The sequence below is a fragment of the Mus caroli genome, chromosome 5 (genome assembly GCF_900094665.2).
Source record: "Mus caroli chromosome 5, CAROLI_EIJ_v1.1, whole genome shotgun sequence".
Lineage (NCBI taxonomy): Eukaryota > Metazoa > Chordata > Mammalia > Rodentia > Muridae > Mus > Mus caroli.
The window spans coordinates 32,514,053-32,541,417 of NC_034574.1; the positions used below are offsets into that span (position 1 = coordinate 32,514,053).

The 27,365-nt window shown below is 45.4% G+C and overlaps 1 protein-coding gene across 4 annotated transcripts in view; it reads right to left on the minus strand.

Annotated features, from left to right (window-relative positions):
• Positions 1 to 27,365, minus strand: part of Stk32b (serine/threonine kinase 32B) — a 241,579-nt gene that overhangs the window by 165,263 nt on the left and 48,951 nt on the right. For 3 of the 4 annotated variants that reach the window (XM_021163035.1, XM_029476968.1, XM_029476966.1), the window contains one exon: positions 12,838 to 12,893. In XM_021163035.1, coding sequence (XP_021018694.1) covers positions 12,838 to 12,893 — 56 coding nt within the window. Of the gene's footprint in view, positions 1 to 12,837; positions 12,894 to 14,385; positions 14,439 to 27,365 lie in introns of those variants that run through there. The other variant, XM_029476967.1, reaches the window with a different exon arrangement.

The window sequence follows — 27,365 nt, forward strand, 5'->3', positions numbered from 1 at the left end:
GAAATTATCAAAAAGCAATTTCAACAACCTGTTTAAAAATTTTTTGCACACCTCTGTGCAGTTGGTTTCATCAGGAATTCAAGGACATTTCAACATGCATAAATCAGTAAGTAGAATGTAACATGTAAATATAATCAAGGATAAAAGCCATGAGATTATCTTGGTAGATGCAGAAAGGGTTTTTTAAAGCCCCTGGAGAAATTATGAATAGAAAAAGCATAACTCAACATAATCAAGGCTATATACGAAAAACTTACAGCCATCATTATACTAAATGGAGAAATACCGCAAACATCCATCCTAAAATATAAAACCAGGCACGGGCGTTCACTGTCTTCAATCTCATTCAACACAATGCTAGAATTTTTATATAGTAAGTAAGAAAGAAAAGAAATGTAGCATAAACAGTTAAAAGGTAAACTAAAAGTTTTTCTATGGTTTCTTTGGTGGGGATGTGGGGTACAGGGTGAGTGTGGGTGTGGGTGTGTGTACTTAAATGTGTGTGGAGGCTACAGGGCAACCTTTGGTTGTTTGTTGTTCCTGAAGTGGAAGCTTAAGGGTTCTTTGGAAAGTCGGTTGAGTCTTTGCTGGGGCAAACATGTGAAGGAATGTTTAGCTGAAGTGGACACAGGTGAAAGACTAAGGCAGACTCATGAAGGAATGTTTAGCTGAAGTGGACACAGGTGAAAGACTAAGGCAGACTCATGAAGGAATGTTTAGCTGAAGCAGACACAGGAGAAAGGATGTTCTGCTAAAGCAAGCGCGTGAAAGGATACATGATAAAAGATGCTTTGCTAATGGCATGCATGTATTGGTTCACCCTATATTACATTGCATGGTTGAGCTGCATTTGTTAGGACTCCATAGAAAGAAACTCGCCAAAAAAACTTCTGGTGGTGTGCTGCAGTTTCTTGCTGCTTCCTCCGACTGGGGCTGATTGGCAGAGTGATGTCAGCTGAGACAGAGCCATGGGCTAAGGCAAGGCACATGCTGAGGCAAGACCTGTGCTGAGGCAAGACCCATGGAGGACATGTGATGTTTGGAAGGAGTATAAAAAGGACTTGATGGACAGTGATGGGGGTGGAGCTAGGCTTGCTTATGGAGCTAACAGTGCAACACTTGTGGGTCTCAAGTCTTCAATGATCTTCACTTCCCTAAGAGAGGCACAGCTGAGAACTTCTCCTAGAATTCCTCCTGGCCCATCCTACTGACTTGTGCTAAGGCTGAGACCTGGCTGTCTCTGCTAGGTCATGTCACCACTGTTGCTAACCCAGCTCTACCAACTGGACTGCTGGTGTTTCTGTGAAGTGTTTGTGTCTGGATCGAGCTGCCCCTGCCTGCTGACCTGTGAACAGAACTGCCAATTTCCAGACAATACAGGTGGGAGTTGTTCCAAAGAACCTTTCTAAACAAGTCTGCTTCCCCCTTATCCTTTCTTTCGAGCTACCTCTGGTAGGCTAAAAGGGAGATTACAGCATTTAAGAACCATCATTAAAAATAGGTTTTGAGCCGGGCGTGGTGGCGCACGCCTTTAATCCCAGCACTCGGGAGGCAGAGGCAGGCGGATTTCTGAGTTCGAGGCCAGCCTGGTCTACAAAGTGAGTNTTCGAGGCCAGCCTGGTCTACAAAGTGAGTGCCAGGACAGCCAGGGCTACACAGAGAAACCCTGTCTCGAAAAACCAAAAAAAAAAAAAAAAAAAAAAGGTTTTGAAAAAAATTAAAATTAATTCCTCAGCTTCTTCCAACATTTCCTTTCAGATATGGCCTCCCTTTGGCCAGGCCCCATGTTGGCCAGCCTGTCAAGTCAGAGAGCTCCAGAGAGATCCACCTGTCTCATCTCTCTGTTGCAGGGATTACAAGCCCATACCACCACCATGCTCAACACTTTTGTAAAACTTGGGTTCTGGGGAGGCACTTTACTGACTGACCCCACCCCCTCAAATGATCTCCATTTACAGACAGTCTTACCCTGTACTTAAAACACCCCAAGAACATGACCAGAAAACTTTTGGCTTTGTTCAACACTTCAGCAAAGTTGCAAGATAGAAAAGCAACATACCAAAAGAAGCAGTTTTCCTACATACTAAGGAATTTGCTGAGGCAAAATCAGGAAAACGAGCCAATTCTTCTCACAGTGGTGTGAAACAGATGTGAAGGACGGTGAAAGGCCCCTACACTGGAGCTTTGGAATATGGAATATAGAATATTAGAATATTAGAATGAAACTGAAGTAAGCCCATTGTGTCAGGAAGGAAGATGCTCTAGAGACAGGTGTGAGCCTCTTATTGGCTGTTGAAGCAGTGGTTCCCATGAAATTGGCATTTTCCCAACAATCTCATACTGGAAGGAGGAGAAGAAGGCTGGATCCTGTACAAGGCAGGGAAAGGATTAGTCTCCCATAAAATGATGGTTCTCGTGTGGTTCTTACATTTCAGACTAGACATGTGGTACTAGAGCCACGAGAATAACGAATCAGGGGGAGGCAGGACCACATCTTGAACATGGATGCTTAATAATAAATACCTCTATCTATTTGAGCCTAAACCTCATATCAGAACCTGAAAATGGACTTGGGTGTATCGTTGGACTACTTTATTTCTTCCTTTTACCAACATGGCCACTATGAATAAATGTCCTTATTTTGATTTTTAGTTGCCTGTTGGCTTCATTGGCCTACTGAGAAGGAGTGCCCCAATCTACTTGGTTAGGGGGTGCCAGGACACTGCCAAAGTCTAACAGCTCTAGTAACAGCTGCACAGAATCGTTGCCAGGTGATGGACCACTCAACACTTGGAATCAGCCCTGAAGACCTGGGCTAATCCCTATTAGCTCTAAATCTCAAGACTGCCATGCTGTAGTAGAATCTACAGCCTATGGCTATGCATAGCTTCCATGCTGGCCAAATGATCAGGAGCGAAGATCAGCTTTGTGGCTTATAGACACCCTGCCTAGGTCCTGGAAGTACCTGTCATGAAACTCTAAAAATAAGCCTTAAGAGGCACTGACCTGCCTCAATAAGGCTGCCCCAAGCCTTGTCCACAGGAAATCACAGCTAATGAGGCAAGAACAAGCTATCTGACCAAAGCCACCCTAAGCTGCCCACAAGGGAAGGCCTCAATTAACTTCTCATTAGTAGAAATCAATTAGGCTTTGGGGTTATCATCAGTCACTGTGATGTGTTGGAACAATAAACAAACACTAATTGGTGGAGAGTGTGCAACTCCAGCAAGGCAGAAAAGGCTCCCAAGCCATCAAAAGGATGATACCTGTGAGGAATCCTCACAGCACAGCATCCCTTGGGCATCATGACATACTTCATGTCCCCAGCACTGACAGCTTTGACCCATGAGCTCCCCAGAAATCCCAGAGGACATATTAATTTTGTGAGGGTTTCTTGGTTTGGTTGGTTAGTTTTGCCTTTTCGGGGGGAGGGGGTTAAAAGGGGGTATCGTAGTGAACACTGATGGGCAGCCAGAGTTGGGTAGATACATAAGAACTTTCTAGAACTTCTTTTGGCTACCTCTTCATTACCCTTTTTCTAGCCAGGGCTCTCACTACCCTTTTGGCTGCTTAGTCATCACAGGTTCCTGGGATGTCAGCATTAGCTGGGGACTGAGGGCACATCTCCCATTGTGAGCCTAAGCTGTCCCTTCCTATCTGTGTCCATAAGGCTGGGCCCCAACCATCGGTGTCTCCCTTTTGAGACCCACCTCCAGTCACCCTGAATGAAAAGCAGAGCACTTCAGTGTCCCATCTCACCACGTGTGGGCTCCACCATTTACCAGTTCCTCTTGCTGAGCCTGGTTCCCAGTGTGTTTCCATTTATCAATGCTCTTAATGCCGTGAACCATCTCCTTGATTAACCTCTTTCTGTGTGTGCCACACCTTATTAATTCTATACTTGTTGGAAGACCCCCAACAAATGTGTTGGCAAGCATCCAGACCTTTGAACTCAGCCTTTGAATCCTAGTCTCCAATGTGCCTGTGGAGTTATGGAGACCATTTCTCCTGGCACCTGCTATTTTTCCATTACCTCCTAAAGAGAGAGTTCAAGCTTACATAGCTTTGTACTTTACTGTTGTGAGGGACATTTTTATGTCATCTTAATACAAGCTACAGTTAGATTGGAAGTTAGAACCTCAATTGAGAAAATATCCCTAGCATAATGGCCTGTAGGCAAACCTGTGGGGTATTTTCTTAATTGGTGACTGATGTGATAGGGCCCATTGTAGGTAGCGTCATCCCTGGGGTTATGGTCTTAGGTGCTATAAGAAAGCATGCTGAGCAAGTCATGTGGAGCAAGCCAGAACATCAGGTTCCTCCATGTCTCTGCTTCAGTTCCTGCCTCCAGGTGCTGCCCTTGAAGTCCTGCCCTGCCTTCCTTCTATAATAGACTCTACTCTGTAAAAAGAAATAAACTTTTTCTTTCCCAAGCTGTTTTTGGTCATTGTATTTATCACATCAATAGGAACCTGACTAAGACAATTGTAAAACATTGTCTAGTCCCTAGTCATTGTATTCAAAGACACCAGTGTGTGAATTGAACCCTGTGGAGGATTCAATGGTGGTCTCCATGGGGTGGCTGAAACACCAGCTGCTGCCTGCCGTGGCCTGGTACCCCACACCTGGATCATCTAAATTTCGCTGGTGCTTACATAAGTTACTCTTCAATGAACATCTGCCAAAGGTGACAGAGACGGGCGTGACAGAGATAGATCGCCTTGGGTGAGGTGTTTCAAGAGTTGATGTAATGGGATAAATTATAATCTCCAAAATTCATATTCTGAAGTCCTGGCTGTAGAATGTAACTCTTTAAAGAGAAGCCTGTGGTAAGGACATGGGGAAAATAAAGTCACAGAGTGGCCCTCACCCAGTCTTCCCTGGGGTCCTCATTTGGAGAGGTTGAGGACATAGGCACACACTGAGACATGACTATTTGATGAGCCTATCTGCAAACCAAGGAGAGAGGAAGCAGTCCTGGACACACCTTGATCTCAGTCACGACCTCCAGAGCTACCATGTCTTGAATGTAAAATGTCCCCAAAGATTCATTTGTCAAATCTTAGTCTCCAGATGGTGACACGATGGAGCCAGTTAGCCTATGTGTGAGCTCATGGATGAATGCACTTTTGACAGATGGGGCCTGATTGGAGGCAGCAGATCAATAAGGGTTTATTTCTGATGTCCTCATCCCCATCACCCCCATGTCTCTGACAAAGACAGGAAGTGCAAGGTGAGCTATGTTGGGAGTAGAGCCCAGGAATTGCTCGCTATAGAAGACACTGAAGATGTGGCTGAGCAGGGAGAGCTGCCTTCTGGTTGGGGAAGCAAGCATCTTTGACAGGAAGTGTCCTTGATCCCAGCCAGAGTTTGGAGGCCTCGTAAGGGGGCATCTCCTGTGGCAATTAGCAATTCATTAAGTCATTTCCTGGAGCCACAGTGCCCTCCAAGAATGCCTCCAACCAAATACACTAGTTAATATGAAAGGAATAAATATTTCATTGCAAACAAATGGATCCCATCCTTCTTCGCTATGTCTGGGAGAACAAGGGCAGCTCATACAAGCATCTCCTTTAAGCTTTCTATAAAAGGATTCTGACAGAAGAACAGCAGCCAGGGAAGTCCGGCAACTCGCCCAGAGGCTTGTGGTTGGGCCAAAATTGCAAGCCAAAGCTCACACACAGAACGCTGCTTCGCAACTTAATTAACTGACAATTTCCCAGACAGAGCAACCACATATCTTGAGTCCTTCCTGGCAGAAATAATGCTTTGTATCAGGCAGACATGGGTGACCATGTGCCCACAGGGACCTCAGTGCTTACCACAGGGCCTTTGCATCTACAGTATCTTCTTGACAGAACTCCTGGATGGACCTGGAACTGCCTGGATACTAAGCTGGGTTTTTTGTTTTGTTTTGTTTTGGTTTTTGGTTTTTTGTTTTTGTGTGTGTGTGTGTGTGTTGTTGTTGTTGTTGTTGTTGTTTTGTTTTGTTTTGCTTCAAAACAAGCCGTTTTCCACACAGCGTTTATACGCAGCTGTGCAGACCTGGAAGCTTGGGACAAAACAGCTGACCTGGGCTTGGATATGGGGAGTGCCTGTCTCTGTACATAACAAGGCAGTACTGAGTCTGGTTTATCATCTGGGCAATACCAGCTCAGGTTTATCCAGAATCTTCCTGTGAGGAACATGGGGGGCTATTATCATGTAACTCCAGGCTACATTCTGTGATTTTGTTTTTTGTTTTTGTTTTGTTTGTTTGTTTTTAATGCACAGGCTGCCTCTGGCCAGTGGAAGAAGTTCCATTTCTTTTACTTCAATTCTAAAGTCCTCATGCAGAGGGCCCCATCAACACTGACACGGCCAGGGGAAGCCCTGAGTTGGTTTTACTGCAGGCCCTCTCTACCCTCTCCTGAAAAGGACTCGGACCTGTTGCTGCTCAAGCCCATGCCAAGGGGCTACCTCCCCCTGGATTCACGTCTGCTGCTCTGCCAAAGGGTACCCAAAGGCTGGAGCCAGCAGCAGCTCCCAGAGTGGGCTACACCAGTGTGGTGCTCACACCTCCTCAACCACCGCTTGTGTTTATCTTTCTTTGCTTAGAGCCTCATCGTTTCCTCCTGTTAGACAAGCCTTCAACATCAGTCTCTGTGGGGGAAAATGGCCACTTACAGCATCAACCTGTTCTCTGATAGTTAAGGAACAGTTCCACTCACTGAAGGTGGATGGTGTTGCTTGAGTCATGCAACCCCTTGAGCCTTCGACCCATTGCCAGGTTAAACCATGTCACATCACATGCCCATCTTTGAGGGTACATGATTGACAGCCACCTTGGACTCCAGTGAGTAGTTGTTGTGTCCTCTGAAGAAAGGGCTATCATTACCATAGGAAGGAGTTGGAAGAACAGAATGGGCGTCCAAAACCCTCTGTGACTTTCCATTCCCAATCTATATTAGAAACGCGCACCCAAGTTGAATGTCAGTTCACTCGCTGGCCCAGGTACTTAGAGCTGATACACACCAGAATTGCCCCAAATCCAAAGTATTGTCACCAAGTGGCCAGAATCCCATTCGCTGTACTTCAACTACCCCAGAACACAGACCTGAAAGGGTTTATTTTTTTAAAGCTATTTCTTCCTCAATTCAGTCATCAGAAGCTGTTAGCTTTGGTGGTGCATAAGAAGTGAGACTGCTCCCAGAATGCATAGGAAACGTGATTGCTGCAGGTCCCGTGTGTACCTGCCGATAGCCAGGCTACTGGCATCGTTCACAAGGATCTCTTAATAAATGCTGACAGGCAGCCTGCCCAAGGCAGAGAGCAAATCTCCCAGCATTCACTCTCTATTAAAAGAGGTCTCGCCTGGCTCCATTGTAGCTCAGAGAAGCCTTGAGAGTTAATCAGCTACAAAGGCAGCCATTATTTGGTAGCTCAGTCAAAACAGAGCTATCTTCTGGTTCATGAATGCAAGCCAACCACACCCCAAGCACCTGACATTAATGTACACTTCCCAAGAATCTAAGGATCTTTGTGACATTGCTACATGGTGGCTTACAAATAGATGCCAGGAAGCTTGGGACTTCTAAAAGCTATGACTATAACTTTTCAAGACATCAATACTCTAGACAGCTGATGCCAAAAGCAGATAATGTGCTGGATAGCAGGACAGAATGAAGCAGAAAAGGCAGACAGCATTGTCAAAGGAATGGTGACAGGATAAAGCCAATTTGAAAGATGGCAAAGCCGTGCTCTAACGTGTCAAACAGGGTGTCACAAAGAGATGCAGAGGGTTCAGGACCCAAACTGTCAGTGACAGGCGGTCACAGAAGAAAGTTATGAGACCCCAGCTGTGATGTAGATTGGAAGAGGTTCTGCAAGGTTCTTTGAGCCATAGAATTGGTGCATTAGGGTGGAAATGTGCTGGGCTGTGTTCTTGCTGTTAAGTTCAGCTATCATCACTGGGGCCAAGGGCAGGATTCTTAGGTTTCTGGGTCATAGCTTCTCTGAGAAATCCAGAGAGAACAACCTCTGGAATGACACAAGCTGTGCCGCAGGCCTGCAAAACCCTAAAGAGAACATGTGGTAGGTAGATAGCAAGAAGTCTAGCTGAGAAATACATAGGACTGGAATACCATGCTCACACAAGAGGCTGAATCTCCAGGACTTACCAAGTTACTCTCTAGTGATAATGTGTTTTAAAGGTTGAGGCCTGGCATCCCAGAACTGGGGACATGGGGATCAGGGGTCCCCAGTCATCAAACTACAGAGCACATCTGAAGATAACTTCCATTACCTGAGACATTGCCCCAAAGACTAAACAATAATGGGGGGCTGAAACACAGGCTTATAAAAAAGTTTGAATCACTGCAAACCTCTATGGAATATAATTCATCATGCTCTGAACATTCTTGATGGGTATAGGAGGTGTAGCCATGTACAGAAATAAGTAGTGTAAAAGACACAAGTCCCAGCATTTAACACTCAGTAGACCACGGGGGTCATTAAGGACTTGTATTCTAATACCTACAGTGGCAATTTAAAAATAATGAGAAGTACAATCATAACACAACTAGAAAAAAACAGCAAACAGTTAAAGATATAAAATTGATCCTAAAAAGAGAGAAAGAGAGAGAAGAAATGGAAAAATAAAAGCAATAAGAAGGAAGCATGAGCTAAAAACGGCAGCTGCTGTAACATCGCTGCATGATATAAAGGCCAATGTGGTCCCAAGAAATGAAAAGTGGGGATATATAAACCATGGAAGACATTACTTTTAAAGCAAGGGTTCCACCTAGATAGAATTTACCACAACCTCCCAAAAGTTAATAAAATATTTGAAACTAAACTTCCTGAAAGATGAGAGCCAAGACTAATGTATATTTTAAATTAAAAAAAAACACCTCTAATATCATCTTTAGAGATTTAAATGTTAAGAAACTACAATGGATTTGACAACTACAGTAGAAAGGCCGGCGGGGTAGAGACTGAGCTGTGCAGTCTCTGTATCCCTGTATCTTAGGGAAACATGATGAAACAAAGTAACCATTCAGAGCCCTAGAGCAACAGTTTAAAAATATAGTACAAGAAAGTGTAGCTATTACCTTGCTAGAGAGATGAAAAGGAAGCTCTGAATATTCTGTCTGAAACATACAAAATAGAATAAATAGAAGAACAAAAACAGGGTCATAAATAAAATAATAAAAACCCACTAGACATAAGCCAAACAGTACTGTGGTGGTTTGAAAAGGAAATGCCCTCACAGACTCATGTGGGTGAATGTTTGGCCCCTAGGGAATGACACTATTAGGAGGTGTTAGAGGAAGTGTACCACGGTTGGTGGCCATCTTTGAGCTCTCCTGTGCTCAAGCTCCACCCAGTATGGTACCCAGTCTCATGCTGTCTGTAGATCAAGATGTAGAACTCTGGGTTCTTCCAGCACCATGTCTGCCTGCACAGTGCCGTGATTCCCACCAAAATGGTAATGGACTAAACTTCTGAACTATGAGCCAGCCCCAATTAAATATTTTTCTTTATTAGACTTGCCTTGGTCATGGTGTCTCTTCACAGCAATGAAACCTTAAAATAAGTACCAAGAATTATATCCACCACAAATCAAATGAACAATCCAACTAAAAGGGCAGAGTTTGTGGAGTGGATCTTTTTAAAGCAAGGTCTAACTGTATGCTGTCTTCATAGTATTTATTTTTTAATGTAAAGGGAATAATGAAAATAAGCAGAATATATGTCCCATAAATAGTAACTTAAATACATGACTATGGTTGTGTTGATCCCAGAGAAAATATAAATTAAAATGAGAGTATTTGGCAAATGGAAAAGGCATTTCATAATAATGGGATCCATTCATCTTGAGAAAGTAACAGTGAGAATGATGTGTGTGCTTCTGACCTCCAATAGCAAGGCACACACACCGGCAGACTTATGGGAAGAAGTGACAACCTCATAGTCATGTTGGAGTTTGGACACAACTGTCTCAAATGGATGATCAACATCTCCAAATCAGCGAAGAAACAGATCTGAATAGCATGATTGTGTGACTTCTTTTCTGTCACTGTGACAAAATACCTACAAAACTCACTGAAGCATTTGCTTTGGTTCAGAGTTTGTGTATACACAGCTTACTGTGGTAGGGAAGGCGTGGTGGGAGGAGCATGGGGCAGATAGTCCACTGCAACCACAGTCAGGAAGCAGAGAGTTGAATGCTGGTGCTCAGATAACATTTTGTCTTTCATTCATCCCAGAGCACGACATGCTCATCTCTAATGAACAAATGACATTCAATAGTAAATGAAGAGGTTGAACCAATGTATCCAACTGGGATTTTCCCGATGTATACAAGGTTACCTTAAAATTGGAAAGCCAAACAATCTAACTCTCAAAATACTGAGAGACACAGTAGCTGTATCAATGGGCACAAGAAAAGCATGTGACCGTTCAACAAGCAGACATGACAAACACTACCATGGAGCTTTAAACTGTGAACATTGGCCTGCAGTGGGTAGCTATACTGAGAAGTTGTAGCCTCAGAACAAGGCTGTTTGGCCCATAGAAGATTGGGGTCAGGGTAAGGCTCCTGCCTCCTCCAAAAAGGATTATTATATCCATGGGAAAAGTGGGTATAGTACACTGATCTGACTTGGGGTAGTGACATGCCACTGAAAAAATTCCACCTTAATAAGAAATCTCTGACTGCCTAAAGTCAAATGTTCACACAGATAACCATTCCCCTAAAGAAACATCCTCATGGAAGCTGCTCTGATGAGAGCTGACTGCCTACTTCCCTTCTACAATCTACAAGAAAAGCCTCCCAGCCTCCAGGGCACCGTCCTTTCTCTGAGATCTGGCTACATCTGCCTTCTTAGTGGCTTGCATCAAACCCTTCTTTTCCATCAGTCTGTTCTTTGATGAACTCACTCACAGTCCATGTGACATAGGCCTGTCACAATGCTGTGCTGTGACAAGAAGTGGAATTCTTGATCTAGGAGAGGAAGCCTTGGGAAAACTTAGAGAGAACTTTTCTTCACAGTGAAACAGCAACTTGCTCTCCTCTGAGCTCAGGAACAAAGCCAGGAAAGGGAAGGGGCTTGGCAGTTACAGCATCACAGAGAACTTGCATGAGGACTGCTGCTGGTGTCCCCAGAACCCACAAAAAAGATGGATGGCAAAGGCAACCCACCAGTGTTTTCAGCACACACCAGTGTTTTCAGCACACAGATCCCGTTTCAGACACGGGATCCCCAAAGCAAGCTAGCTGTCACATTCACCTTATATCCATGAGCTCTGGGTTCAATTTAGAGACCCTGCCCCTGTGAATAAGGTCAAGTGATTGATGAAGACTCTGATCACAACCACAGTCTTGACATACATGTGGACACACATGTACATGCACTCACCGGCACACACCTGCCCATGCATGACATATACCACACAGTCACACACATGCATATCACAGACACACACACACACACACACACACACACACACACACGAGCAAAGAAAATCCTCTAGAATTAAGACAGGGCTTTCCATTCTCATGACTGCTCAGTCCATAACTGAAAGTTTAACCATTTCAGTAATGCAAGGACCCTAAAAGCACAAGATTGGGAATATAGGTAAAATTACCTGTCCTAGTTCTCTTTTTCTGTTATGAAACACTGACCAAAGCCAACTAAGGAAGAAAAAGGCTTATTCCATCATCCAGAGAAGTCAAGGCAGGAACTAGAGCAGGAATCAGGAGGCAGGAACTGAGGCAGATCATAAAGGAATGCTGCTTACTGGAGTGCTCCCCTATACAACCCAGGACCACCTGCTGGGGTCGGGGTGGTAGTGGTGGCAAACTGTCCACATGAGCTGGAACCTGCCACGTCAATCAAGATAATGCTCATGGGCCAATCTGATGGAGGCAATTCCTCAGTCAAGGCTCCCTCTTCTCAAGGGATTCTAGTTTGTGTCAAGTTGACAAACACTAAGCAGCTCCAAGCAGATGGAAGATTTTCTGATAAAATCTGGAAGCTATAAACCAACTTTCACAACTAGCTGTTTAAAGAGCAGTGTTTCAGGAGCAGTGCTTGTCCATCAATGAGGAAAGCCCTCACCACCTGCCCCTGCCACCACATGACAATGAGTTGAACCTCCGGAAACCATGAGCCAAGATAAATCTTTTTTTTTTCTTCAAGGTTTTTTAATATCAGGCATCCTATCTCAGCTATAAAAAAAAGTAATGTACAATTAGGAGGTACTCGTTCTAACTTTTTTGAGTCTAAGTCATTTCATCTAATAAAAAGTAAATCACAGCCCTTGAGACTAACAGAGTACCTGGCTTTTCAAAGGTCCTTAGAACAATTATTGCCAAGAGAAGTTCCTCTTGTGCAGTGAACCTTTCCCCCCTAAAACACTTTACCTTCTCCTAATTTTATACCCTTTATCCCCACATAGTCAAGAATTACCAATGTGGATTTTCTAAGACACCAAATGTCCAAGAGCTGGAAAGAGGCAGCTCCTGTTAACTTTGGAGAGGGGGGAATCCAATCTGATCATTTACATTCTCAAAGGAGACCTGGCGTTAGCAACATTGAAGCAACTGCTACCAGAAATCGCCTAAGCACAGACTCTGTTTCATTTTCAGAGTAAAATAAAACAGAGTCGAAGGAAACCATGAAGGCTTCCTTTCATGGCTCAGATTTACCAAACTGAAATAGTCTGTCAGCCGAAAACGCCCAGCACCCAGCATAAAAGCAGACCCACAGGGCACACACATGCTCAAGCCTGAGCATCAAGACTTTCAGATCTCTTTCGTTGTTGTTGTTGTTAAAAGTACATTTTTCTCACCTTTCCAAAACTTCCTTTCCCAATGGCCCGCAGGATCTGGAAGTGGTCAAAGTTGACTGGAAAAAAGGAGAAGACAACAATCAGGTCAGGTGTGGACGTTGTGTCCGTGCACTACCCACTCGCTCTGCTTGCTTCTGCCCACCAGTGTTATCCACCTGGTATTACCACCTGATCACTGAGGTGCTGCCAGATGAAGGACATTCATTCCATCCCCCCCACCCCACCCCCAACACAGTCAAAACCACAGCAGGGGCCAAAGGAGGTGACAACAGGGAAGTCCAGCTGTTTGGATTTCACATTCTCATGTGTGCTTTTCCCTTCTCCAAGTGACTGTCCCCAATGAGGGCCCCCCTGGTGCACCCAGAACTCTTGAGGTCAGACCACAGCTTACCTGCTGTTTCATTCTCTCTCTGATCCTTCCACACAGTCTGTCCAACTGCAATGAGGCTAGCTGCAGGCCAAGCATACTAACCCATACCACCCAACTGCTATCACCCTGAATCACACCATCCCCTGACTCCATTTAGCTCCCTCTGCATCTTTACCCTCCAGTCCTCACTGACCAGTGTCTACCAACCTCTGCACTGAAGCTCTTAGCAATGTACGGCCGTACTGCTGGTTGTCATGAACATCTTTCAGGGTTCCTGAGCCCCCTTTCCTTTTCTTTGTTTTTAAGACAGGATTTTTGTTCCCTCTTCCTGTGTCCTTGGAGTGTTGAGATTATAGACATGCATAGTGCTAAGTTTATGCAGTGCTCAGTATTGAAACAAGGACTGCATGCATACTAGGCAAGTGCTCTGCCAACTGAGCCACACCCCAGGTTCCTTCTCTCCTTTCAAAAGTACCTACTTGACCTCAAGGGAAGAGCCTTCTCCTGAATGCCCCCTTCAACAACTCCCACATGCTCAGTCTTTTCTCTGACCCAATCCCCACGGAAGGGACACTGGAATCTGTCAGTTGCCGGTGACTCTATTCTCCTGTCCTTCAGAGTGTTCAGTGGCATGCCAGAGCCTGACAAAGTATCCCTGACCTTTAGGTAGTTTGAACTGATGCCTGCTCTAGAGTACTCTTGAAAGATTCAAAGATACCTTGAACTTCATGGATGCTGCAGACCCGAGTGGTACCTACCTTCCCCTGACCACACATTTCAGTACATCCAGGAGACCCTTGGCTGGGTGGCACTAATCTTTTCCAACTACAGTAGCTCAAAGCCAAGGATTCATCTCTGCCTCCTTTCCTTCCAAATCCCACCTTTAGTCCTTTATCAGGGTGGGTCAGTGTTGCCTCCTCTGTTCTTTCTTTCATCTGTCCATCCTGAGGCCCCTTTGGTTACCACCTTCTTCTGTTACCTGACCTCCACAGTGGCCTCTCAACCTCCCCCTGTGACCTTCCCTTGGGGCACATGTGATAAGGACTGCAGTAATGTTTGTCCCCTGCTTACTCCCCTGCTCTGACTCCTCTGTCTTATTCATGGAGAGCATACTCCTTCCTGAACTGCATGGTCCCTGTCCTGCTCCTGTCCTGTCACCCCATGCCTCGGAGACCTACCTGTATGCTACAGACACAGGTCCCTCCCTTCCTTGTATAGCTGTTTCAAATCCATCATTTGTGCTTGTCCCAGCATCCCCTTGTCAGCCTGCTTTGTCCTTCTGTTTCCTGAGAGTGTATTGAGCCTAACTTCCAACTAAGGGTGCAGTAACCTCCACTAAACATATCATTCTGAAAATCTCTACAGGACTTGATCACTTTTCCTGACTAGATTCTCAGTTAGTGAGGGGGGTCAAATGTCACGATTCTCCTATTTGCTGTGACTCCCTCAGCATTCCGACCTTGCTGGCACACTGAGGCACTCCGTAACCACTCATTAACTGAAGGGATGATTGGGTGAGCTAATCTCCATATTCATGGCGCCAAGTGCATAATAAGTCTTTGGTAAATATTTTTGCATTTGACTGAATTGCAGCCAGTTCTCAATAACTAGGAAAGACATGTTATTTACCAAGATGAAGAGAATTGATCAGCTCGTGCATAACTGAAGCCAGGGTGTAGGGAAGTCAATGAGCACAACTGGTTCCTTGTATATTAAACTATGCCAAGCCAAAGTCAGACTCCAGTGAGCTGTCAAATACCTGACGTGCTTAGAATATAGTAGCTGCGTTAACCATTAACTAGCAAAACTCCCGCTCTTTAACCCAGCTCTGTTTACGTTCAGAATAACTTACTAGAACCAGAAATTCCTTACTTCACCTATCTCCACTCCCTACAGGTTGAGAGAGAAGAAGAAAGCAGTGGACATAGGCCACAGCTAAGGTGGCTGTCACGTACTGGGACATGTGTATATCTTAACAATAATTGCCATGGTTTGGAAGGCAACCGGGTCTCTGCCACCTGCCCCAGACAATCATAGCCAGCTCTCCAGAGGCATGACTAAAAACAACCAGGACTCAGATTCTGAGTCCCTGCGTGGGAGACAGATTCTTATCCTTATTAGAAAAACAAAAACAAAAGCAAAACAATGCTATTGTTTAGTGAGTGGGGCTGGCTACTGTCAAAAGATTCCTTTTTGATAAAAAAAGAAAAGAAAAACAAGCACATGGAAAAGGTGTATAAATCCTATTTTATCATTGGATTTGGAGCTCTGTTGTGATCTTATTGTGGAGCAAAAGGATAGTCATTCATGCCATCAATAGAGAGGCCAGGTTACCTAGATTTGAATCCCATCACTCAGCAACTGTGTGATGTCAGAGATATCGCTTACACTCTGCTCCAATCTCTCTCTTCATGCCAGGTATGACAAAAGCCTTCCTTTTCTCAAGAGTGAGTCAAATACCTAACATAAACAACAATTTATGAACATTGGTTCATAAATTTAGAGGGAACAGTCTGTCACTGTGGGGAAGGTATGGTATCTGGAATAGACTGGTCTAAGGTATAGAGAGCTTGCAGCCTCTTACATGGTGCCAAACAAGGAAACTGAAATGAATTGTAAGCTAGGCCAAGCTGTTACTGTCCAGGCCCTGTGGGTCTATGTCCACCAACTAAGCCTTCTATCTCAAAGACTGAACAATCTCCCAAAACATCACCAATTGAACCAAACACATGAACTTGAGAGGGTATGGTAGTTTGTTTTCTAGGGCTATGATGAAAACAACCAAAAGCAAGTTGTGGAAAAAATTATTTCAGTTTACATGTTCTTATCACAGTATATCATGAAGTGAAGTCAGAACACAAGCTCAGTGGAACCTGGAGGCAGAAGCTGATGCAGAGGCCATGGAGGACCACTGCTTACTTACTTGATTATTCTGGCCTGCTCAGCCTGCTTTCTTATAAAACCCAGGAGTACCTAGGGATGGCACTGCCCACAGTGGGCTCCGTCCCTGCGGAGACCCTGATGTTCACGTGTTTAGCCAGAATGTCCCATTGACTAAAGCTAGTTTGAATAAGTTACAATGTGTATAAATCAGGGAATCACACACACACACACACACACACACACACACACACACACACACAGCTTTCTGACATCATTTATTAAACAACCACTGCACACCTGGTTGGCCACATCTTTATCTCTTGGCTCCAAACATCGGCCACCCCTGTTGACCTACTGCTTTCTGGTGACAGGTCCAGCCACTCAGGCGTAACACAGTTTGGAAAAGTGTCATTTAGACCTGGCTATGATCCACTGGATCCTTGCAGTGAAGTTGTCACAGGTCTGATGCCTTCAGGCTCCTCTGTCCCTCTTCCCTGCTTCTCTGGAGCTGAGCATCCAGGGCAATTAGCTTCTTCAGCAGTTTGCCACTGTGGATAAACAGCTTCATGTTCATCAGTATTTCTAATGTCCTCTAAAGGTGCAGCCCCAGGAGACTCCTTGCCTGTCTACAGTCAGACTCCCTGAAGGCCCGCTTGGTTCTATCTGCCCTCAGGACTTAACCCTTGAGGCTCCACCTGGGCTGCTTTCCTAGCCTCAGATGTCTTCTCCCTTCACCATCTACCCTACCTGTAGATTCCCTATGGTGATCAATCAGACACAACTCCTGCTGGTGTGCACTCTCCTGGGAAACCAAGTTGGGGTGATAACCACAGAGACTCAGGAAAATATAGACAGAAAAAGACATGGCTTTGAAGGTTAACTGGCTATAATCCAACGGGGAAGGGAGAATTCCATGGGACCAAACCTATCTGACATTCCAAGTTATATGGAAAGACATGTGGTCTATTTAGTGCCTCCTTTTTTTTTCTTCCTTGCATCTGCCCTTTCAAGACAGTCTCAGGTAACCTAGGTTAGTCAAGGATGCCCTTGAATTTCTGTTCCTTTGAGTGTCATATTATAGACATATGCTGCCACATTCAATTATGTGATACTGGAAATGGAAGCCAGGATTTCAAGCCTCCCCTCCCTCCCATTAAGACCGGGGTCCACTATTGAGTAGATGAGGGTCACAGATTATGGTATTAAAACTGTAAATCTCAGTTCTAGACATGGAAGGCCTTCACTGTACATCCCCAGCCATGATGCCTTAGGGATGACATTTGGTGTTGACTGTGTCTCTCAGCAAGTCATTGGTTTAGTTCGAAGCCATAGATTTAAGGTCTTCACCCACTCTAGAATGGATAGATCTCCATTAGGGAGAACCAGAACTCTCAGTACTATGCACACATGGTCCAACTGGGGACTTGGATAACTGGGGTGCTTTAGTTTCGTTCATGTTGCCTTGACAAAACATTCTGACTTGTTTTTGTTTTTTAAAGAGAAAGGGGTTATCTTAATTTAGAATCCCTGGCTATGGTTCATCATAGGAGAGAAGTCAAGGAGGCAGGAGCTTGAGACAGTTAGTCATGTGACTTTCGCATGAAAGAGAGATGAATGCATGCTTGCTTGCTTGCTCACTTTTGCTCAACGTGATCTTTCCACCCTTATATAATTCAGAACCTGTTACCTAGGGGATTGCCCCACCTCCCCCATGAGAAGGCCTTTAATGAATTGAGCCAACCTCATATAAAGATGCTCATAGGCAAACTTGATCTAGACCAGTGGTTTTCAGCCTTCCTAATGCTACAACCTTTAAGACAGTTTCTTGTGGCATAAAGAACTGTGTTCTTTCCCAACTATAAAGTTATTTTTGTTGCTGTTCCATGGCTGTAATATTGTCACTGTTATAAACAGTATGTTATGAACATAATGTAAATATCTGCTATGCAGGATATCTGACAGGTGACCACTGTGTAAGGGTTGTTAGACCCCAAAGGGGGTTAAGAAACACTGACGTAGACACTCGTTTACTGAAAGTCTCTACCCAGGTGATCCTAGATTGTATCGCGTGGAAAGTTAAAGGTGACCTCACATAGGAGCAACACAAAGACAATGTGTCTTTACTAAACTTCCACAGAGTATGTTCTTGTCATGATTCCATAAAAGTATAGTGTAGAAAGCATTTCATCAGCATCTATTCTTAGTTAACTGAAGCTAGCAGGTTGTCCAACCTGTGACTCATAGGCTGTGAGATCACGTACATGTTTATTTTGTGGGACACTGCAATGAGACATTACTATCAACAAAGTTCATGCCACAAAACAAGACTATCGAGTTATACATCCCCCCCCCAAAAAAAAACCCTGAATGCTTTAAATAAAGTTAGAATTTTGTGTTAGGCTGCATCTGTGACTGTCCTTGGCTACATGGGGTATAAGGGCTATAGGTTGGACATTCCTGGTTTAAAACAAACAGGAGAAGGAAGGTATGTTCAGTTTTGTGTAATAAAACCGAGTGTTTGAGCATGCTGGTATGTGAGGGGTTCCTGGAAATGATCTCCGAGCTCACCATGCACACTGTGCTTCGTCCAAATGCCAGAAGCTACAAAATACACCTTGGAAACTCTAAGCATACTCCAACCCTGGTGGATCTATAGATCTGTGGCCTCTGGGCCTGAATACGGACTTCTTTCATCCTTGGCTCATGAGATGATACCAGTTTTTTTCACATTCATGCCCAGGGCTGAGAAATTCCACCCAAGTGTCTGCTCCTGGCCAGGGTCCATGTCAACTGGCTGGGCTGATGTGGGAAGCCAATGCTCGGCATTCAGTGCAGACACTCCATGTGGTCCTGCTCTGCTGCCTGCTCCACACGCCACACATGAAGAGAGAAGCTGGGATTGGCTTCATGGAGCGGCAACACTGTTCTCAGCATCATTAAAACCTGCTTTGTTTCCTTGTTGATAAATGTGTTTAATAACCCCACAAGCCTCTTTTTTTCCCCTAACACTCTATGCTCTTATCAGAAAAAAACACTGACTCTGTAAGTGGTCAGGGATTTGCATGCCTAATTCATATGAGTGAAGTGGGGCAACTACTTTAGGACATAAATTAATTTAGAGCTGGTGGAAAATTCATAAGACAAGACGTCAAGTGAGCTTGAGAACTCAACTGTCAATCTGTCCTTCCTGCCAGTGTGCCTGATGTCCTCATTTTCTTTCTCCATGCTGTCATAAAATATGAATGCAAAGGCAACTTCAGGGAGAAGGAATTTATATGGCCCACAACTCCAGGTTATGGTCGACTATTGCAGGGAAGACAGGGCAGCAGTCAAGAGCAGGCTGCAATAGGTTAACGCACGCTTGCTGGTGCTCAGTTCACAGTCTGCAGACTATAGCCCGACCATAGTGAGGACATCTTCCAATCTCAGTTAATGTAGGGTGGTGGAGACAATCCTGCACCAATATGTCCACAAGCCAACTGAATCCAGCCATTCCTGGATTCAGGAAGGGAGCAGAGACTCCCTTCCCAGGGCATTCTACATGGTGATAAGTTAACAATCAAAACTACCTTTATGAATGTCTTTCCTGGGATCATACTGGCAAATTGTCACGAAGGAGCTTAAAACAACAGGAATTCATTACCCCACAGTTCAAGAGGCCAAAAGGCCAGAGCCAAAGTGCCAGCAGGTCTGTGCCATTTATAAAGACCCTGGGGGTCCTTCTGTAACTCCATAAGGACATCAAGCAGGTGTTTTAGGATCCCCCAGTGAATGGTAGTGAACCAAGAGTGCTTGTTTCTGATTGGTAAGAAATCAGTATGAATCTGCATCAGACTATCTGCTCTCTGGAGATGTTCCAGCTCTCAGGACAATAATCCAAGGGGAAGCTTCCCAGATACCTAAGCCACAGATGTTTCTGCGGAGTGACTGCTGACCACCAGTCCTGGGCACTCTGAATCCTGTTCCTGCATCACTCTGACCCATTCCTCTACTATCTCAGGGCTTCTCCCCATGTGTCTGTTTTCTTCTAACTCAGCTACTACATTTGAGGCTTACCCTAAATCCAGGCTGCTTTCACCTTAAGATCTTCAGTTGTATCAACAATGACCTATTTCCAAAACTGGCCCCATTCTCAAGGTCCAGGTAGATGTGCACTGGCGGGAGGACAAGATGATCAGCTTGGTGTGCTCACGGGAGCCCTTGACACATGAATGGTGTGCCCACGGGAGCTCTGGACACACGAATGGCCAGTGAAGGAAAGTCAAGTAGGTGACCGAAAACTCAAGCTCACACTGAAGGTGCCTGTTGTTCCACACTGATGTACATGTCTGCAGCTGCCAGAGTCATAGACATGCAGTTTTAGGAATAGAATTTGAACCTTCTGCTCTTCAGCATGATAGAGTTGAACCAGAGTTTTGATTTCAACACATGGCCATGAAGGCATGTGACTGTGCCCCCTGAAAGGTTCCAGCTCTCAGGACAACAATTCAAGCGGAAGCTTCCCAGATACCTAAGCCTAGTGACGGCTGACCACTTGCCTTGTTTGGAGGAAGAACAGTGCAGGGTTCAGGGCCTAGCGTGACTGAAGCATCCACCAACTGACGCTCTTTGACTCAGTTCCTGAGTAGCAGAATGGGAAGGGTGACAGGTGACAAGGAGAAAGATGTCTACTCTGCTGCCTGCTGCACACGGAACTGCACTGGTCCTCATGAGCAGGGACAGAAGCCGAGGCACTGAGAAGTGAGCAGATAGTCTGATGCAGATGCATACTGATTTCTTACCAATCAGAAACAGGCACTCTTCGTTCACTACCATTCACTGGGGGATCCTAAAACACCTGCTTGATGTCCTTATAAAAGGCAAAAATCAGAGCAAAGACAAAGAGAGGGGACTGTGGGAGGATGCAGAGATCATAGCATTTCTAAGCCACAAGTGTGGCTGGCTGCTTGAATATACCCTGGACATATTTCCTGAATGGAGTGACAGTCCCCTGCCTGTCACTGTGAGAAGTGGCCTCAGCTCTGACATCGAGACTGAGCACATATCACCAGTCTCTACCCCTCTACCTACCAACCTGAAGCTTTGTGTCCATGACTGTAAAAGGAATCACTAACAGTGCTTTGCAAAGTTATAATAAAAAGCTTAGATCTCTAGAAAGCATCCAGCACTCCACCAGGAAGGCGAAGGCCATGGGTACATTATGGTTGGCACGGTAGTTAGGTGTTGAGACAAATGAATTCAGAGGAAGGGGAACTGTTAAAACCTGAAGGAAATGATGGAGCCTGGGCAAAATAGCAGCTTCTTGGGACTCCATCTCCATGTCGGCCTCAGAACGCAAAACACACCGCCCGAGCAGTGGAAGCTTGTTCCACAGTGTGAGATGTTCCACCCACTTAACAGCTCGGTGTGTTCCATCCACAACTGGAGATGATCAAGGAGTTAAGCAGACTGTGTGAAAACAAAGGCTCTTGCAAGAAGGCTTTAGTCACAACACAAATTGCCGAACACATGGTTGGGTTTTGTCAGCTTCTGGGAAGAAGGTGAAACACACACCAACAGAAGTCTGAAGAAAATGACAGTATCTGAGATGAAGCAATGGTGAAGAAAGTCTCCCGTGACTCCCGGGCTCCCCTAGGCTGAGCAGCCTACTGAAGCACACATTTTCATGAAGTCGCAAGTCTTTCCCTCTTCTGCTCATAGGAGTGAAAAATCTTTTTGCCCAGTCCTAATATACTTTCGAAGCCCCGCTGGGTGTACTGTGTTTTTCTTCCCTGAGTGGCAGAAATGACACAGCCTGGCAGCCTGTCCTAGGTCCTGGTTTTGTCATCTTCACACAAGGGATACGTGGGGACATTGCCCCAGGTTCTCACAGGCAGAACTCAAACACACTTGGTTTATATAAACAGACACGCAGAACACCTGTGGATTCAGACCTCTGTGATGGGAAGCAGCGAGTTAATTAGGAAAGTACAATATACTATAGCCTCCTTGTGTGGGAGTGGGGTGAAAATTGGCGACCCGCTGAGAAGCAGCAGTGTGAGGAGTTAAGGCCCAAACCCAATTCCCAGTCCTCATCTTTTCAGAACTGTAAATGCCACACTTAAGCAAATGTGGACAAAAACTTATTGTGATACAGACCTGTGTCAGACAGGGGACAGGTGCACAGGAAGGACCAGTGCCCGGAAGAGACTGGGGTGCAACCTCTTGTAGAAGAAGGTGGAGAATGAGAGCCAGTGAGGACCACTGTGAGCAGTGATAAGCAGGAGAGGGTCCCCAGGGCAGAGGACTCCACTGGCCATGTCGGTATCTTAAAGTAAGTGGCCTCAGAGACAAGAATGGAGGAAGAGAGTCCCTGTCCTGCCTGGACCAGGGAAGCATGCATTCATTCTTGGCTTGAGGAACAGTGAGTGCATGCAGAAGCCCTGGGCGGGACCACGGGTCAGGGCACTTTAGTGAGTGATGCAGCCAGCCCTTTAACTACATAAGCACAGGGACCTCTAGAAACCATCTGTGCTGGCAACCGGAATAACGTGGAATAAACAGATAGAGCCTTACAAATGCGCAACCTACCAAGACTGAATCCTGAAGAAACGGCCAACATGAACACACCAGTATCGAGCAGGAAGATTCAATTAGTGAGGAAAAGCCTTCCCCAAAGAAAAGCCAGGGGCCAGACAGCCTCACAGGAAAATTGAGCCAAACAAAGAAGAGCTGTCAATCCTTCTCAAACTCTAGCAACAAATGTCAGCCGTTCCCTTGCATAAGAACTCAGAGGCGGGAACCCAAGCATTGTCCTGACACTGAATCTAGACACAGACTACAAGGAAATAAAAGCAAAGCCTTCTCCCTGAGGAGGAGACAGCCAAAGCCCTCCGCCGGGTATTAACAGAGCACACCAACATCCCATTGAAGGGAAGACTCTGGACACTCAATCCTCGCCACCACACGTCACACAGATGAAAGACAGAAGCCACAGGTCCATCTAAACTGATGGGGACCACGTGTCATCCAGAATCCACTTTGAAGACTTTCCATCCCCTGGCATTCAGTCTGCACATGGTTCTCTAGAATAGAAGCCTTCAGCTCATCAGCTTGAAGGGAAGAATTCCCAGCAGGACTTGGTTTAGAGTGTGAAGTACTGAGGTACAACAGCCTATACTCGCCTAGGACCTGTCAAACTGCTTGAAAAACTACTCAGCAACGCCTGTGGGTGGAAATGTGGTACAGGAGCCATATTCTGCTTCAAAAGTAAATACGAATGAATTAAAAAGAAAAATCAATAAATAAATGGATATAATCCTACATATCGTCATGATACAAGTTCACAACAAAGGAATACAGTTCAGCATAATAAAAAAAAATCATATCTGGTGCAGCAATGCCAGTTTCATAATGAAGAATGAAACACTGAGAGCTTTCCTGTAAGATGGGGGGGCATGACATGCCAACTCACCGTCTACACTGCTCCTTATGCTACTGGTATGCTACCGAGGGCAATTAGGCAAGGAAGGAAAAGAAAAGACTTTTTCAAGTTGGGTGTGAAGGCTTGTGTCTGTAATCCAGGACTCAGGAAGCTGAAACAGGAGGATTGCTACGAATTCAAAGTTGACCTTCACAAAAGAGTGCCAGACAAGGCAATACAATAACACCCACTCTATGGGGGGGGGGGCGGTTCCAGTCTTAAAGAATTAATCTCTACAAGTGGCCTGATCTTATATAGATCCTGAGACACTAAAGGGTCTTCAAAATCCTCAAAAGTGATAACTTTCTTAGGTAAATATGCACAAGGAAAGATTAAGATCCCATGTGCTTCCAATAAGTCATGGGAAAAAGAAAACAACCTTATTAGTAATAGCATCAAATGATAAAATATTTAGTATACATTTATCAAAGAGATGAAAATTCTGCATACCGGCATGAGAAATGGGGATGGGGGAAGTTAAAGGAAGTTCATCTAGCTTCTACTTTCTAACCGCCTTCCTGGGGGCAAATCTAGCTTCACAGGGAGATCTAGCTCTGGGAACAAAGGCTGTGAAAGCACCCATACCACCCAGAAAAGGCTGCATAATCGACGTCATCGCTATCCACATTTCAAAGGCATTTTTTATAGAAATAGGGGAAACCCTGAAATTCCTATGGAATCACATAAATCATATAGATCTTATGGAGCACAAACAACTCGGAATAAAATGATCAGAGTTGGGGGCAATGCGCTGCTAGATTTCCAGTGCTTGAGTCATTGCTGAGACCTGCGTGTGGAATTCCCTCTCAGACTCAACAGTTTGAACACTGGTCCCCAACTCAGGGCACTCTTTAGGGGGTGCTGCAGAACATTTTGGAGACAGCTTCTACCCCGTGGGTCTAGGGTTTAAGTTTACAAATGCATATCTCCTCCACACACTTCAGTCTCTTTCAAAAAGGAGGCTCGTGGGAAGCATGCTTATGTAGGGGCTGGAGCTGGCCTGGGTCTGGGCCAGTTGAGCATTGATGGCCATGTTAGAGCCTGGCAATGACGAGGAGACCAAGGAGCAGGAAACATCCCTGTCACAATCACACTCGGGCATAGCAAAGCCAATCAAGAATAGCAATGACTCACTAAAATGAGAACCATGAAAACTTCCCCAAACCTAGATTTTTTCCAACCATGGAAATACTGGTTTCACTGCTACCCTGGAAGCTGGTTGAGAAGTTTCTGGAATGTTTCAATGATTGTCCATCAGACATCTTGCATGCCACAGGCTCCCAGGAATGGTGGCAGGCACTCTATTGGGCTTTGATCCTTTTGTTGGGTGAGGGTGTCTAGCAATCTTAAAGAAGGACAACCTCTAATCTGCGACATGCACACCATACAACTGCCCCATAGAACAACGACCCCACACTGCTCCCAGTGAGATCACCATCCATCTTACCACTGAATGGTGTGTTCTGGGGAGATGGCCACTTGGGTCTCCATTTTGTAATTGTCTCAAAAGTTTTGAACAGAACAAAAGTGAGCTTTGAGTCTGTCCTGCTCACTCCTTTTTAAAGAGAAGCTGGCATTTGATAAAAGCTCTCTAGTGGGGAAGTGTCAGACAGATCTTCTGTGGATTCGTGAGACATGTTTACCTGAGGCTCATTTTTGTCATACATATTCTGTACTGAAGACACCAGAAGGCATGAGGCAGGTATCATCGCTCCTTTTGCGACCCTCACATCAAGCTCACACTGAGGAGGTCTCTAATTTGTAATTCATAAGAAAAATACCCAGTGTACTAGAAAGAAGTCTCATGGGGGGGGGGGGGGGGGCGTGCCTGGGGCCAGGCGGCTCCTTAGAGAAGTGAACATTAGAGATAGGAAAATTCCAGGAGCTGGACAGTTCCAGGAGAATGGCTCTGTCAGAGGATGGGAGTCTGTCTAGGTAGGGTCGGAACGATGAGGGTCCAAGCACAGCCAACAGAAAGTTCAGACTTGAGACATGGGTGTTCAACAGTGGTCACTCCTGGAGAGGGTGGGGGCTGGGAGAGAAAGTGCTGAACAGGTAGGAAAGGGCCTGGCCACCCATGAGGACAGAGATGAAAATGGCGTCTTCATCTAGAGGACCAGGGGAAACCTGGCAGGGGGTGGGAGGTTGGTCCAGGAGAAAGAAAGGAGGTTAGAGAGGGAGAAAGGTATGAGAAGAGGAACAAGGAGAGGGATGAGGAGAGAAAGGGGACCCAGCCATGATCCTTTTTCTAACCTCTGCTTAGATCTTTCCCTGACAGAGGTGCTTTCTCTGACCATTTTTGTGACTTTTTTTTTCATGTGTCAAGTTGACTGGCACCCAGGGTGGTCCCAGTGGTTCAGATTATCCCAGATGAAGCTATCCAGATATGTGATGGGAAAATGCCATTTCCATGAAACAACTGGGAAAAGCCCTCTCCAGCCTGGGTGGGCCCCTTCCTGTCTGTGGAAGGTCCGGATAGAACTGGGCTGCTGACCCTCCTGTTCCAGCTGCTGCCAATCTTTCAGCTGAGCTACCAGGTGCTCGTGGGTCACGACCTTGCCGCCTCTTAGACTGAAGTCTCGCCATTGGATCTCCTCAGTCTGTCAACTGCAGTTCTGGTAACTTCTCTGAGTTCATGTGAGTCAGTTCTTTATAAGAAAACTCTCTGCAAACCTGCATCCCATTGGTCTGTCTCTCTGGAAAGTTCTAATGGCATGTCTCTCGGCAGACACTGTCTGAACCTTACCTTCTCCCACCTGTCCTTATGTTACAACTACAGCGTCTGCATCTATCTTTTCACCCAAAGACACCCTCTCATGGCAGAAAGCTGCTGTGGGGTGCGTACCAGACGGGAAAGCCAGAATTTAGTGTCCTGGAGCAGTGCTCATCCAGTGACCAGTGGGCATGAGTGGTTAGCATCCTGGGTCCTTGTAACACAGGGTGGAATGACTCTAAAGAGTGGTCTTCTGTGTTCTTCTATTCCACAGCACCCTGTGTTCCCACGGTGACCTGCATGAAGACACAGCCTGGAGTGGCTGCTTGTTCCTTCCTGCCTCATTTCCCCTCCACACAAGTGCCCAAAGACCACATTAGAATGGCACCACTTATAGCTGGATCTTTCTCAGATCTCTTTCTAGAAAAGCCCACACGAAGACACTGCCATCAAAGGGTTCCCATGGAATGTGAGGAATAGTTCTCAGAAACAGCTAAACCTCCCACTGAACATTCTAGAAGGCTGACTACATGACTAGAACATCAATGATTATAGAGAGATTGGAATGTTGCAGATCAAAAGCCTGATTTTAGTTTATTGTGGGCTAGCATTAGCCTCTTAAATAGCCATTCCTTGCTTACCTCTGTGTCTGACTTAATGTCCTGGAGCTAACAGGTAAAACCCTTTTAGAATGAAACCTTAGCTTCTGCCAACCAATAAGCTAAGAGTAGCATGAGGTGGCACCTGAAGCTCATAGCTGAGAGAGGTCAACCCCCACCTTCACTTTAACCTACCTTTCCAATACCCCAACCGTGTGGCTGACTTGTGACTTTCTGTGTTACATTACTTTAAAAACTTCATCAAACGCTTACCACATTGCAGCATGGAATCTGGGTACCCTAAGTCTGTGCTCCAGGGCCATCCGTGCTCATATATAGCTATAGATAAATTCTCTTTCCTTTGCCTCACAACACCCTGGGTACCTCCCTCCTGGCACACAGTCTGTGGTTGTTAGTGCATTTGTTTATCAGCCTGTGTCTAGCTGTAACAAGGTCACTGGTCTCCTTGTGTTCTCTGGGCCCTGCCCAGAGTCAGTTGAG